Source organism: Fistularia commersonii, chromosome 17, assembly GCF_037954325.1.
Source record: "Fistularia commersonii isolate RoL2024-O1a breed Wild chromosome 17, RoL_Fcom_v1.0, whole genome shotgun sequence".
Classification (NCBI taxonomy): domain Eukaryota; kingdom Metazoa; phylum Chordata; class Actinopteri; order Syngnathiformes; family Fistulariidae; genus Fistularia; species Fistularia commersonii.
In genome coordinates this window covers 6,074,468-6,090,683 of record NC_141300.1, presented here as the reverse complement: position 1 = coordinate 6,090,683, position 16,216 = coordinate 6,074,468, and the positions used below count along the sequence as shown (strand labels likewise).

The 16,216-nt window shown below is 42.4% G+C and overlaps 1 protein-coding gene across 1 annotated transcript in view; it reads right to left on the bottom strand.

The window, feature by feature from the left end:
* b4galnt4a (beta-1,4-N-acetyl-galactosaminyl transferase 4a) overlaps positions 1–16,216 on the bottom strand; it is a 154,971-nt gene that overhangs the window by 62,639 nt on the left and 76,116 nt on the right. The window contains exon 3 of the mRNA XM_086162593.1: positions 5,481–5,579. Coding sequence (XP_086018719.1) covers positions 5,481–5,579 — 99 coding nt within the window. The remainder of the gene's footprint in view (positions 1–5,480; positions 5,580–16,216) is intronic.

Here is a 16,216-nt window from a genome sequence, read left to right as displayed (position 1 = left end):
CTGTACTTTAACGTATTTTACCCCATTGAAGAAGGGATTTAAAAGTCTTTTCCATGTTATTTTGACAAAAGGTGAAAGAATGCCATGTATTTCTACTTGGCGGGGACTTTAAAGCGTTCATTTCAAATGGCTAATTACAGAAAAAATAACAAGTTGCATTTTAATCATACTTAAATTTGCACTGCAAAACATTTTTCAGTGGCAGTAACTCCAGGGGGGTGGATTACACTGACGCAAAGTCAGCATGATGGATGAGGCAGATGAGACTACACTGGTTAAATGTAAATTTATAGATAAGAAACTTCCAGATGGAAGTATACACAAATGCTGTACTCAAAGTAGCACCTCCACTTTTGTTACCACCAAACATCTAGATTAGCTTGGCTTGTAATTGCGATTAGCTTTGTTTCAGTTCCTGGGTCATAAGGTTAATGCAGCTGCAGAAGCTAAAAGGATTGCTAATACAAGCATGCAGAGTATCGCCACTTAACGTGTGACTCTGGGTTACAGTTTAGCAACAAAATATACAAGTCAACATTGGACAACTTGACCAATACGCTGGCAAGACGGATCGCTGTGGACTGCAGACTACTCCCTTGTTTGTGGTAGAAGACCGGCCATGCAGATCGATCCAGCTGAGAGAATTACGAACCGGCCTCCAGAAAGACAGTGTCAAAACAAATCCAGTGAGCGTACGAGGATTGAAGGGAAATAAAATAGGTCATGGTGAAGAGACACAGGTGCGTTTTCTGCATTCATCTATTAGCCTGTGTTGTAAACTGATGGAAAAATAATTTGAAGTTTGAGCTCACATAATGATTTTTCATCAAACAAACTTAAATGTCTTTTTCCACATGTCAATAAAACATGGGATTACAATGCGCTTCATTCTGATGAATTAATTCAATAGCCTCAATTCATTAGACATTTTTTTATCAAGCCCCACCCATAATATACAGGACTGTCTCAGAAAATTAGAATATTGTGATAAAGTTCTTTATCTTCTGTAATGCAATTAAAAAAACTAAAATTACTTTTTCATGATACCCTAAAATTTTGAGACAGGATTTTTGAGTTTTCTTAAGATGCAAGCCATAATCAACAATATTAAAATAATAAAAGGCTTGCAATATTTCAGTTGATTTGTAATGAATCCAGAATGTATGACTTTTTTGTTTTTGTAATTGCATGACAGAAGATAAAGAACTTTATCACAGTATTCTAATTTTCTGAGGCAGTCCTGTATGACGTTCTGCGTATTTATATTTATTGGACAGTGCGGTTCACAGTAGCACTCATCAGCAAGTGACGCATATCTCACCGTCTCCTCTCCTAGCCAATATGTCCTCTCTTGCACTACCCGGGCACACACAAATCAGAATTTCACTTTTTCTCCCACTTCCCCTTTGGGACCTCATCTCCCTCCACTCAAAATATGGAGCAGCCTCATCCTGCATCCCCGCTGGCAGCCAGGCGATGACAAACGGCCACTCCACGCGCAACCCGCTGACGAGGAGTCCAACCGACTGACATTGTGAATCCCATTTGGATGAGAAAAGTGAGACATGATGTTCCTGGCAAAGGCACACTAGGGTGTATTCAGTCGCACTCAGCTTGCTCCCCCAGGGCATATAGGAGGAGGCTTTAAAGCTTGTTGTTGAGACATCAAAACACATACTGAGGTTTTGCTCAGCTGCCGTGTTAAAGAGTAAGAACTGTACGAATGATCAAATGAGTCTACACGTGTGTTACTCCCTCTGCGGCTACTACAGGGATGTTTGCGCTTCGACAACGAACCATTTTATAAATCCTTCATGTCTGAATTTATATAGGGCACTTAGAATCCCTCCTTTCAACCTTTCTCATCTCTCCCGGCCTGCTAGCAATTTAAGAAAGGAACGAAAGTGGGATAAGTAGGCATCTACACATAGAATGAGTTATTCAAAATAAGGTACGCAAGGAGAGATTATGCGTGGAAGGATAATGAGACCTCATTTTATACGGAAGGGAGCGGCAAAAAAAATGGATGACAAGGTTCATATGATCTAGATTCTAGTCTCATCAACTACTGTAATGAGGGTTTGTATAATCTGCCATCTGTTCTACGATTACATGTCTTCTGTCATGCCAGGATATGACATGAGGGGGATGGAGATGGCTGCAGTGGATGAGACTTGCTGAGGAATGAGAGACAGAGACGGAGAGGGAAGGATGAGCAGAAAGAACATCTCTTTCAGCAAGCTGTTGATCGTTCAACCGACCGTAGCATCACGGCCGGCCACTGAAATTGCATTTCTGCCCTTTGTTTGTCTCTCGAGCGTTTAGATGGACGTATCAAATGAAGACGGTGAGACCACACCCCATACGCTTCAACAGCATAATGACATATCATTGGCATGAGGGGATGCTGGAGACCTCAGTGGAGCTCAAATGTCATCGTCCAGCAGTATATGCAGCGACAGTAGCTCATTTTGTGCTGTTGGAACTTATTGTTCTTCCGATACGTTTTTCAGGTATTAGACCTCTTCGTGCATTTGGGTAGAACTAAGAAAGCTCCAACGTTGATGCAGGGTCTTTTTGCGTTTCCACAGGAAGTCATGAGATGAAGATGCTTGGTAATTGGTGGAACTCATAAACCATGGCCAAGACTAGATGCGTCTTGCCAACGACGTTTTTTAAAAACTACTGTTGTCAATGGTTTTCTAGCAACTTGCGCTAAAATTAATGGAAGAGGCCAGAAATGGACAGACCACGATGTTCAACCACTTTTGGCCTGCTACGCCACAGAATACGTACGGATTTTGCTAACGACGGGTTTTTCAGTGCAGGGAGAAAATAAAAACACCTCAACCCATTTGATAGTCCATTCTTCATGTTGCTCGGGTCTTCTTCCTGGTGTTTGGTCTTTGAGTGTGATGCTTAAGGTGCATATCGCAGGTTCTGTGGTCCCTGACTGCCTGTGGGGAATGCAAAGCTGAAACGGCCCCCTGGAGGAGGCTAATTCCTGGAATGCAATTCAAGCTGGACAGTTCTTACTTTTCTGTCCTAAAGCGACTAGTATTTTCCCCAGCGATGCTTCAGTGATGAAAGCACACACAGGTTTTTTCGCCAAACACCGTTTACACAAGAGGCGGAGAAGCAAACACACGAGTCAGCTTCCTCTGTCCATCGCCTTCACACAAAAATTCCCATGAGGTTCAGCACCTTCCGCGTATTTGGAAAAACACTTCCAGCGACGGTTTCATTCAAGCCAAATATTTGTTCCGCGGGATTAAAGCGTGACAGCTTAACCAAACCGAAAACCTCCCAATGTTACTAAAGGTAACAAATAAAAAATAAATAATATTTCCCGCCTCTTTCCTCTTCGACTGATAAATCCGTTCCTGCCATGGACCGGTGTCAGCTTTGCACCAAGTAGCTGTTGATCCCTCAAGCCCTGGCTATTTCTTGACTCGCATATGTGGGTCAGCTTTTCCCCGCGTCCGTGCCCTTGACATGCTCCGCCCTTGACACATACAATGTGTCCACCCTACTGCCCTAATGTCTAAGCTAATCTAGGATCACCTCTGGGCGAGTTCACCGGCGGGTTGTGGGTGGAGTACCCATTAACTGACAAATAACAGCAGGACACAGCCTCCGGTCATCCAGCATCTCACCACCCTATTCAAATACCTTTCTCATTCAAATACCTTTCTTAAATGGGACCACCCTCCTCTCTGTCTGTTTTGTGTAGTTTTTTTTATCCTTGAAGTATGGTGTGGTGTGTATGAATGCTTCTGGATGCCCGCGTGACCTCTGTCAGGCAGTGACAGCTGGCATATGGCGCCATTCCACCTCCAGCAGCACGAGTATTCGCCTCTGACAGCGCCAGCCTGGTGGCCCCTAAGACCTCTGCCATTTTGGCTCTGCACCAGGAAAACAAGTTAGTGCCGGTAATAAGGACAGAATGCTGGTGGTGGAGGAGGCGGAAGGGGAAGCCATGGTATCTGACAGCCTCTGCTTTTTTGAGGCTTAGCTGATGGGAGGAGGGAAGACTTTTGAGGATGCGAGTTGGGAGAAATGTATAAAATAATTGAAAGAATATATCGGATTTGCAGAATATTCTAAGTTGTTAAATGGCATGCCGCTTTATGAGGGGGTTGGAATCGATTGAAAGAAATTGCATCTTGACTCGTGTAAGTGAGCTTTGATATGGGACACGCCTGATGTAAAATGCAGTTGGCCTGGATGTTGAAAAATTTAGCTGATGCTTTGCTTTTTCCAATCCAGACTATAAATAAGGAATTGTGTTTCATCCAATTAAATTATGTCTTTAAGTGCAAAAAATAATCCTGGGGTTTCAATCAATTTCACTTACAGTTTGACAAAATAGACAAAGCGCATAATGCAGCAGTGGGAGACGGACCTGTAACAACTTCATACTCGTGTGAATGGTTGGGGGGGGCTGGGATTTGACGAAGGTGGCTTCTAACCATGGTGCTTCCCTTTTTTTTTACATTATTTATGTGACACAATTAAAGAAAACTGTGACAAAAGAACTGTCCACGTGTAAATACAGGCACTTCATTCATTCAGTCTGACACTCACTCGATCAATCAAGTAATCAACCGATCTCTGTCCCTCCGTCTGTTCATCTATCTATCCATCTATCCATCCATCTATCCATCCATCCATCTATCCATCTATCATGATACATCTATGTCAGGTTATGTGTGTTATATATATTTGTGTAAACTTCTAGCAGGCACCAGCCTAGCAACATCTGAGCAGTTCGGTCAGGAGGCCACAGAAGAGAACCTTAGTGTTTAACAGCTTGCAGAAGATTACATGCACTATGCTTCAGAGCAGCAACAAGGTAACGCACAATCCTGTGAAAGTCAGAAAACCCGGCATAAAAAGTCCACAATTAACAGCCCCTGATGTACACAAAGCAAACGAATGCACCACTAAGTTGTCATTTTTTACTGTCCCTCTAATTGTTTGCGTTTGAAGGGATTCTCCGCTTCTGCATAGTGTGTGCACTGTGCAGGAGACGGAGAAAACCCTTTAATTAAACTCTACGGAACGGGTTAGTCATCTTTCTTTACCACCAACCCGCACGTGTATTCCCTGGTGCACTGCTCCCTTTGTCGCAGCAAATTCTGCAAAGCAAACCATTAAATTAGATGAATTATTGCGATGAATCAGGTCGACTTTTAATCCTGGGGTCAAAGATGTCTTCAAATGTGACCCGCTAATGGTCTCAGATGAAACATCGGCTTCAGACTATCATTTATGGACCTGACTGCACAGCGCGCTTTGTCTTGTAGATATTAGTTTTAGGTAACGAGTGAAATGCGCTTGACTTACAATTCAAAGAAGAATTTGAGATCCCTGGATGATGCTTTTTACAATGACAAAGGTTCGGCTGGTCAGTCACAGAAAGTATAATGACTGCCCGCTGACCAGATGACTCTGAAGTAACGTAAAAGAACTACTACCTCTGATTTCCATGGTAACTTCTTATGGTGCTGGCTGAGGAACTTGCGGACGCGGGTGTGATCTCTGCCGCCGGTCCCTCCTGCCATCTGCTCGTCATCCTTCACAAAAAAAGAAAGAGATGGGCTTGTTACTTTACAGCACATCTGCGGCATGGGTTTCCTGTCCATCTATCGGTGGAGATAGTGCACAAACACACACACACACATACACACCTGCATGCACACAAATCTCTGTCCGTGGGGCCGGACACTCTCTTTGTTTAAGAACAGGCAAAAACCTTCCTTTTTGAGAAAGCTTATAAGTGGCTGCTGCCACAAGCTTACACTGCTGAAGGATATCCCATGATGCACTTCTCTCTTCCTCCCACTTTTCCCATGCCACCTGCACTTTTGCCCCTTTATCAATGTATGATAGTAACCTCATATGTTCTCCAGAATCCCTGGACTCTCTCAATTCACAGGTTCCGAGGGGACGTGGCTTCATCGACGGCACCCACGTTTCCATCATTGTTATTTATTGTATGAATATTATTTTATTATCATATTATACATTATATTATTTATTGTATGCTGCTATTGTATCATGTCAGCTATTAGCATGTAACTGCTGAAAACATACCTCTTCACCACACACTTCCTGACTAATCGCGCTTACCCCCCCCCAAAAAAAAAATAAAATAAAAACAAAGAAATTAATGTATGTTTGTGTATGGTTTTGAGATGGCTATTTGGTAGAGTAGTCACTTCTGACTTCCAACTACTGGTACTTCGGATCTTTGGTGACTGAATTGCACTTTTTATAAGTCACTTTGGATAAAAGCGTCTGCCAAATGACTGTAATGTAATGTAATGTAACTGCTAGCGCTACTGATAATATTCGTAATAGATCCCAACCCTCATACACCCTGTCTCCACCAGACACTTGCTTTCTATCTGTCTGTCCTTCTCTTCCACTCCTTCTCTCTTTTCGGTCTCTGATCGACAGATGTTTCTTTCCAAGGTTTCTGCACCGGTAAAAGGCCGTGTCTCCTCGCCATGTCACCAAATGCTTGCTCATGGGGGAATGTCGGGTTTCTGTCAATCATTTCTAAGAGCAATGTAAAGTGTCATGAGACAACTATGTTGCGATTTGGCACTTTATAAATAAAACCTGACTTGAATGGACTTGACACACAGTCGCATACACACACACACACACACACACACACACACACACACACACACAATGAAGGAGCGGGTCAAAGAAATGCAGGTTTACTCCTCCTTTAAAGATTGGGCTTCACTTTTCACTGCTAATCCAGCATTTGACTCGCCAAAGCTGTAATCCCAGCCTTCTTTCTCCATCTGCCCTGCCAGTCAGGACCTCCTCCCCGGGGAGTCTGGACTCCCTTCCCCGTGTGGATTTAGTCCATTGCTCAAGCCGGAATGCTGCAGGGCACCTACTCTGTGGTCTGCCAAGAGCCACGATGTGGCAGCGTGAAGGGTTAGGGATGTTCTCAGCCAGCAGCGAGTAGATAAAATGCTACCGGGGCTCCCCGAGGAAGAGAAGGAGGTAGGAAGCAGGACTATTAAATGGGTAAAGAAGCATCTTCTATTTAGCACCGTGTGAAAGGGAGGCACCGATTCACCGAGACGTGCGGGAGAGGTTTTCAGCAACCTTTGAAAAAAAAAAAAAGAAAGACTCTTTGGTTGAGAAGGCGCCGGTGTTTGCAAAATAATCAGGGGAGGAAAAATGATTTTTTACAGCGGGAGAGACAAAGAGACAGCTGTCGGATGCCAAGCCTTTGATTACTTTTTTAACTTCCAAGGGAGCGAGATGAAGGTGGGTTGGGAAGGTAAGGATGAAGAAATGTGTGGGAATATGACAACATGCTTCCCTCCTGTCTGCCACCAGAGGAACACAAAGTGTCTGCTGTGTTTCACGGCACACTTCTGTGCTATTTTGTCAAACAAACACACGTGATCATGTAGACGCGCGCCGGGGAATGACTCTCCGTCACTGGCGGATCCCAACAGATGGACATGGCTCATTTCACCTGCACGGGTAAAAGTATGACATCGGAGTCACGGGCCGAGAAAGAAAAAGCATTTCTTATTGATGGAAAAAAACAAAAACAAAATCCAGAAATAATGGATTTATTTCTGCTACAGCATAATATTTGCGCTAAGAGGCTTTGGTGATGTTACAATCAGACGAAAAGCATTTGATAAATCGGAAATGGAATATCAAGACTTAAAAACAAAAAAAGAGTCCATTACTGTTTACTACATTTCTTATCTGACCATTGGTACAGACAAGGGAAGTCCCTCACATCCTGGTAAACAAAAAAGTAAAATACAGAGGAAACTAGCACTGCGTCGGACATTTGACAAACATTCAGGTTGCGGCTAATCAGCTCTATTATCAGGAAAGGCTGACGACCGGATGACAAACGATAAGAGATTATCTGTGTAAAATGAACGACTTAGTGAGCCGACCGTAAATTCAGAGAATCGTGTCGGGGCGGGGGGGGGGGGGGGGGGATCATGTTGGCAACCTTGAAACATCACACTCTAAATCACTTGTTGGGTTTTGAGTATAACTCACGCAGACACCACTTCCACAAAGCGCTGGCTCAGCACCACCCGACCCAAAGTCTGCTTGTCAATGCAGTACTAAAAAGCTGCAGTTAAACTCATTGACCTGAGGCTGCACTACATCCTTCATCCGCCATGTCCCTTTTTTTTTTCCCCCTCCATAGCTCGTATCGACATAACCCTGTGGCGAGAAGTTGTCTTTTGGAACGGCGCAAACTTAGTTCGCTGTCTCAAACTTACAAAAACAAGCAGTATTTTTTGTGTCCCTGGGCCCAGAAAGCTTCGCTAATGATGAAACGGGGTGCAGGACACATCGTCAGATGTGTCAAATGCATAAATGCAAATACGCTTTACCTTGATATTGGCTGGATATTGGATATTGTCGCTGTAGCCCTCCATGGGCGCCTGCATGCGCACAGAACAATCTAAGAGGATGCCCTTGCCGATCGATGCCCGGTGAAAAAGCTGGGGTCCTAAGCAGAATATCAATGAGCTTAATTAGTTTCTCTTATTAAACATAAACAAGGTGGCGCCCTGCTAGGAGAAGTATAACGGCAAGATGCCAGTGGAGATTGAGCCTTATTTTATAAACTGGCCATCGCCCTCTCACTACGGGAAAAACAGAAAATGAACTTCACGTCCAAAGGTACCCGTACAAATCACACTTTTCATACTGGAGAAACATAATGTGAAAGTTGATAAGGAAAGCGTATTAACTATATGATTGGTATTATCACGCTTAAGCCACCAAGATATGCAGTTTAGCGTGTTAGTTCTGCCACCATAATGATACAGACATTTCCAGTTTTTATCTTACTCACTGAATCAGCAGGTTTGTTCAGTTTTGAAAATGTCTGGCTGCTAAGAAATATACATGAATGGCATTTGTTTGAAAGAAATAAAAATACCTAAATGTGTTCAACTAAACAAAATGTTGTCTATTTGGCCTTTTCTCTGAATGACGGCGTTATTCAAATGAGGGAATCAGGTATTCGCAGACATCCGATCGTGTTAAGGTAATTTACGACCATGACATCTCCAATCGTTGCGAAAAATGGGACAGCACAAACTTTGAGGCATCTGAGGGGAGTTACATCAAAGAATGAAAAAAGAGGAATCTGACAGAGAAACAGGATGGAAACGTACAAAGAGTTGCACTGGAGAGAAAAAATAAACAACATTAGATGCGGAGATGAAATGAGACAAACACAGATTACAGATATGGTGACCAAGGGAGAGCAGACATTTGATAGGTTCAGAGGAGTCCTCTCAAATAAAAACATCCTCAAATCGAGGTTATGTTTCGCTTTCGATTTAAACTTTGAAAAAGAGCCATCAGTCAGCCAGACAGGCCTTCATTGGAATTCCTTATTTGTTATATCTACGTTACAATTGTAAATACAAGGGTATAACTGGAACTAACAGATATTTGCACCCCCACAAGTCAGCTAAGGCTGATAATACAGAATGAGGATTTATAGCAAACCTTTATTATCTCCACTGTTTGATCAGTTTATTTGCTCATATCCCATTGCAAAGCCTTATTTTAGTGGACTTCTGCTTGTTTTCTTAGTTACACACTCCGTCACCTACACAACACAGATCAATGTTTGCTTTTTTCCTACGCGGTGTCTGAACTAAGATGCACTCCCAAGTGTACCAATATCATTCGTCACATTCCCACACTGTTCCCTCACTTTCGCCACTCAACAAGAGAGCGTTCTAGAGGAAAGTGATGCCGTTCAGCTCGAAGTCACAGTGTAACACGCAGGCTAAACTGTGGTAAGCAGTTAGACAACAGGATTTTAGCACATATATATCGGCTCAAGTCAAGATTTGCTGATTCCCAGATCCTTGGGAGCGCCTTAAAAACCTTAGAGGAACAATTATCCCTGGCACAAAGCCGTAAAACTACCAATTTACTTTCGGAGGTCTGTTTACACGGGGCTTTGAACGTCACTGTGGGAAAACGATCCCTATAAGATGTTATGCAATCACAAGAACCACAACAAATGGGTCATTTGCTCACCATGGCAACACAAACCTGTATGAAATACTGCCAAGGAAATAACGACTGTTCCCGCGTCGGTCACACGGTCCGACTCATGCTCTTCACAATCACTTTGTTTTACCACAAAAATCCCACGCGTTGGAGTTTGATTGAAAAAAGTACCTTTGTTGTAGGAAAGTTGCCTTTTTTCTGATTCACAATGAATACATTAATCAGCCAATTAATAAAATAAAATGTGAAGTATCCTTGAGCCAGACGCAAGGCTGCCTCCCCTCTCTGTTTCTATGTCAGTGTCCCAATCACCGTGTCTATTCTTTGAAACCTGAGCTTACTTTCAATGCATTTGCAAATTGGGCGGCACAGCAAGCCTGGAGATGAAAGCTGATAAAGTTTGCTCTTCGCCTTCCACTGGCGCGTCGGCAAACACCGGTGGACATGTATATGTATTTTTTGTTTACAGACCGCCATATGTCCAAGTGGCTGCCATGGGTGTTGGATAATGAGCGAGATTGTCCTTTGGTGCCTCCTCAGTGATCCCGGATCAGCACTCAAACCTGCTGAGGGTGGAATAAAACCCAACCCTGATATTACCATCAGCCGTTCTGGGCTATTTCAGTAAGAACGGGGCTTTGGGAGTTCGGGGAACCTTCGCATCCAGAGCCCAAGTCCTTCGAACAAAATGGCTGGGCCTTCTGAATACAAATCAGCCAAAGCTGATTCGGTTAAACTATTGCAGGGAAAAAATCCAAAAGCCAAAAGAAAAGAGGGAGTGCATCTATTTCTGTCTTGCTCCTTGCATTATTCATGTAAGAAATTACATGCCGGTCAATGGAACAACACTGGAGCGGCGTGGTGGGGAAGAGGGGAAGAAAAATGGAACATAAATAAGGGACGGCTGGAGTCGATAATAGGAGTGATAGAGTCAGTGGCTTCAATTCATTGCTGAAAGATTAATGGCACAGAGATGTAGGAGAGTATGGAGATGGTAATACACACAAGAAAAAGAAGAGGGAGGAAGAGACGGAGAGGAGGAGGAGGATGACGACGGACACAATGGGAATAAAGCAACTACAGGGGGTTAAAAGAAAAAATAAAATAAATAGTAATTATGGATGAGTATTTATAGTCTTAATGTGACGATGAAGGAGGCGTCTGTGTCCCCGTGCAGCAATTTTCACGTGTTTGCTGAACACACACACCCCATTGAACACACCCGTTTAAACATCTGCAAGCTGCAGAAATTAAAGCCACTGTAAAATATATTAAACAAGTGTGTGTATGTGTATGTGTGTGTGTGTGTGTGTGTGTGTGTGTGTGTGTGTGTGTGTGTGTGTGTGTGTGTGTGTGTGTGTGTGTGTGTCTGGTTTACTCCCTGGACTCACCCCAGCCCACGTCAATACCAAGAGGTGTGTGAGGACAATGAATATATTTGTTCACATAATTTATGGCTCTTATCACTTACTATCAGCTATTATTCTATTTGTTTATATGTGTTATTATTTTTTTTAAACACAATTATAATCCTTTGCGGACAGAGACAAGAGATATTATCAGGATATGCGAATCTCTCGGCCCATACCAAAAAATTATTCAGCTGAATGACGAGAGAACTTGCAGAGACATCCATCAAGGCTTAATCCCTTTTTTATAGGGCTGCAGGAAAAAACTGCCTCCAAAGGTGCCTTTTACGATTATAAATTCAATGTAAGAGGAGCTGAAACAAGGAGAAGTCAGATTAGTGGAAAACGAGAGAAGATTGGAAGGGGCTGAAGAACAGACCTGGAGGAGAGAGATCAGGAAGGACTTCTCATTTGAAAGACGCCTTTTGGAGGAAGCTACACTTTAGCATCTCGACATGAGACATATTATACATTCCTTCTTTGTTCATTTTTTTCACACATTGTAATTGCTGCTTGACCAGGACACATTGAAAGGAAATCACAATATGGCAGAATTGTGACTCTGTGAATAGAGATGTCAGAAAAATGTAAAAATAAAAAAAAATAAATGAGAGTAATAGAATTATTTATTTTTATCTGCATAGAAGTTGCACTTTTTCCAAATCTGTAAGTTGAAAAATCTCAGAGAACTTCAATGATTAGCTCAAGAGCTGGTATCCTCTATTAATTTCTGGTATTGCGTACCCTTCACTCAGGGACACACAGGTGTTGGAGCCTGTTCTAGTTGCCTATTCCAGGTGTTTGCTGGTGGGGTTCCCTCTGGATCGATCGCAGGGCCACATATAGAGACAAACAGTCATTCAAATTTCATATTGACATACAACTATTCACTTCATTCACATACCTTGGCAATTTGGGGACCTCCTGCATGTTTTTGGATTGTGAGAGGAAACCGGAGAACCCACACCAACACGGGGAGAACGTGCAATCTCGATCGGGAACCTCCTCTTAAATTTAGCTGAATTTATTTAAATGAATTTATACCTGGCACCCGATGCCTGTTGTTAAACAGCATCATTCTCAATACACCTTCTTGTTGTACATCTGGACAAAATGCGCGTTGTGACTGCCCGTCTAAGATCGGAGAAGGCCAGACTGAAATGTTTTCATTCCCTCGTCAATGTAAGATGTTGAAGAAAAGCTCGCAGAGAGAGAGAGAGACACGGAGTTACAGCCCAGCCTGCTTTCAGCCACCAAAGGCAATCTCCGTAAAGTCATCTTATATATGGAGCAACAAAATGCATTACTCCGGTACTTTCTGGCAGAGTGATTTTGGGAAAGTCAAGATTAATGACCAAACGTTTTGTCATCTCTATTAGGCCTGGTTTCTCTGTCCACACCGATTACTAGTGATGGGGTCTGAAACAGAGCATCTGGCAAACAGAGGAGGCAAACAGTCAAATGCCAATCACAGCTGACCTACTTGATGCTAAGGCTGACCTTATCATCGCCACGCCTGCTTCCCAGAAAACCAAGGGCGAATTCAGAGAGGCAAAGTATAAGAAATGACGAGGAAGAGAATCAGCTTTGTTTGTCCGCGGGAAAAATGTTTGACGTCTACATGCCCCCCTCCTCCACCCTCGCTGTGCTTTTAATCAACTGTGAAAAGAATATGTGGCGTCTATGGAATCGTGTTTTTCTCCGCTCGTCAACATTAGGCATTAATCTTTTCAGTGAAAATTACAAAAGTACCTGCCCTATTTTCTGACACAGCATGGCACTTTTGAAAGTTTATAAAGGCTTTCGTTTTTTATATTCTTTCAGAAAATGTGACATTTATTGTATTACATCTCAGAAAAAATGATGAGGGTAAAAAAAAAGCTAGTCAGTAGGCGGATGTTTTTTTTTTCCCAAACAACAGGGACATGGAGAAGCAGCTCCTCACGCACCAGTTTTTGTTAGTGAGTGAATGCAATCTGCGGTACTACAGTATATTTATTACCTTTATTTACATGCGGAGAAAGGACACAAAACACAGAAATTGACATATTAAAGGGCTAAAAGGTTCAATGGAATTATGTTTAATTCTAGTTGAATTCAGCTACTTGCGGTGACACGCGATTTTAACAACGCACTTTGAGATTTTCTGTAAATGGAAGATTCCAGCATGCTAACATTCTCAGGTAAAAGCTAAAAGCCACCAGGAGCCATTAGGAGTTCATTATCTTGCTCAAGGTCGCTTCCAAAGAGCCTCAGCTGGAGCTCTCACCAGTCACCAGAGTAAACCCGGATTACTCCATAGAATATAAAACACTCCTAATTTGAAATTTTATACTATGTTCCACAGCGTGTTAACTTTAAAAATTGATATTTCTGTCTTTTATAATCTTAACGTGTTTTTTCTCTCGCTCTCTATCACTGAACTAGTGGTTTAAACTGGTGTGATCAAGAGAAAACATGAGAATTGTGCAGTCTGGAGAGCGCCGCCCCCCCAAAAAACCCTGCCCCACCTCTCAGCCCAACCCGAGAAAAAGAAATCGATGAAATGCAAAAGTAGTTTACACATTTATGAACACACTTGCACTCGTGAGTGTGACAGCCCATGCAGGTTTAAGAAACAGAACTATTTGGGAACATAAATTACTTAATCTAAATACCTTACGGCTCTAATCATAACAAAAAAAGATAATTCACAGTAATTAAATGGGAAAGATAATATCAATACTGGTGTGTATTATTTTTCGGGTTTGTATTCATTGGTTAACTCATATAATGATGCTTCGTTAACACACAAAATTACCACTGTGCGTAAAACTGGCTTTTGGAGAACTTCTTGTGATCAGTCAGACCCCCGGGGGTCACAGCTTCACCACATGGGATGATGAGTAAAGGCAAAGTGAGGGGATCCAAACAGCTATTCTGAAGATGGCGATAATAAGCCTATAATTACTATATTAATCAATAATTACAACCTCAGCCCAATTAATAAATCAAGCAGTATAAGTACTCTCACACACAGGGTCTCTGAGTCTCAGTTTCTTACTCTACAGATGAAACAATGATAAATAAACTAAATAGGAGGCTGGATAGTATCATATCTCGTCCATATGAAGCACACTATTGGGCATTTTTTTGTTTATGATATGAAATTATCATACGAAAAGATACTTTTTAAGGTGTTTTGAATGACATGGTCAAAAACTGTGCTGTAAACGAAATACGGCAAGGTGTAACAGATGGCGGGTAAACAAAAATTATTCTGATTTATGAAATAAAGTTAAAAAAAGTCCCCAAATGAGACGAAAAGGCTTCTTATCCTATGTTTTGTGAATCAGGGTTAAAAGTTTAGGTTTAAATAACACATTTGACCATACACTTCCACCACTGCGTAATTTGTTTTTTGTCTTTTTGCTTTGTTTTTGTTATTCTTGGATTTACCAGTGTCTTTTGTATCCATGACCTTCTACTTCCAGATCCACTATGTTTGCGGTCACACAAAGAGTCCATGGGTCGTTTAAGGTTTTGTTGTGCCTTTACAAAAAGCCTCTAATGGTGACGCTCTGATTTGTCCCAATAAATTTGCAGTCGGCGGATGTTTGGAGGGGCCTTTGTCTGTTTGGAGAATTTGGGTGGAGATGCCCTCTCCCTTGGAGCAGGATCACCATTTGTGCAGAGTGGCAATAAGAAATAGTGATGAACCTTCTGCTGACCCCGAGGGGCTGTTAGACTTTGCTCTGCCGCCTTTTCAAAGGAGCTGTACCCACTCTTCGGTGGCTCTTTGGAGGACCCTTTCAGTCATCTCTGACAGCTGCGGCCCTTGTAATGTTGTTCGCCTTCGCTGTCCGTTAAGCCGCCAGGCCCTCTTGTACAGCCTTCAACTCCAATAGTTTTCAATTCTTTAATAAATCTGGTTTGAAAGGCCTCATTAAAAGTCAGGTTATTGTAGTTTTCATCTCGTTCTCTTGTGACTCACCATGCAATGAAGGTCACCACTCGAGACCTTCACACTGGGTTCCTGGAAAGATGGAAGTTTCAAGTGGGAAACAGTTTTGTAATGGTTAACAGAGAAGGTGTCTGTAAACCTCTCGAGAAAGATAGGCAGTGACGGAATACAAAGAAATCCTTCTGATAAACAAGTTGGCGCTTAGAGTTAGATTACTGTCATCTCATAACAACCCCATTTTAAAATCTATTATCATGCAACAGATTGTGATGCCTTTTTTTCCCCGGTAAATGATGTCTTGAAAGGAAAACTGTCAGCATTCATTCATTCATTCATTCTCTTCACCGTTTCTCCTGTGCACAGGGTCACAGGGGTGCTGGAGACAATCCCAGCTGGCGGCGGGTGAGAGACAGGGTTAACCCCAAATGGAAGCTTAATTGTATTTCATTTAACGGACGTCAAATATCACCGACAGGTAAACTGAAAACAACCCGGGAAAAAACACAGAGGACGGTAAAAATCCAACAATACCCAAGAGCAGCTAAAAATTGGCTATATGGTATTTGTCTCAGATCTGCAAAACAAGTCACTGGTACCAGCTTCACACACTCTTTTTGTTCAAATATATAACAGAAATAATGATGCAGCCGCATCTTTGGCAGTTTTGATTTCCAAGGGAGATTATTTTGGAAAATTGGCCGATTTGTACGTGGAGACAAACAGGAAATATCTCTGGAAACACCTCTGGAAGCAACTGCACTCTTCCTACTGCGACTGGAGTTACCGGTGAAATCGATTTCTCAAG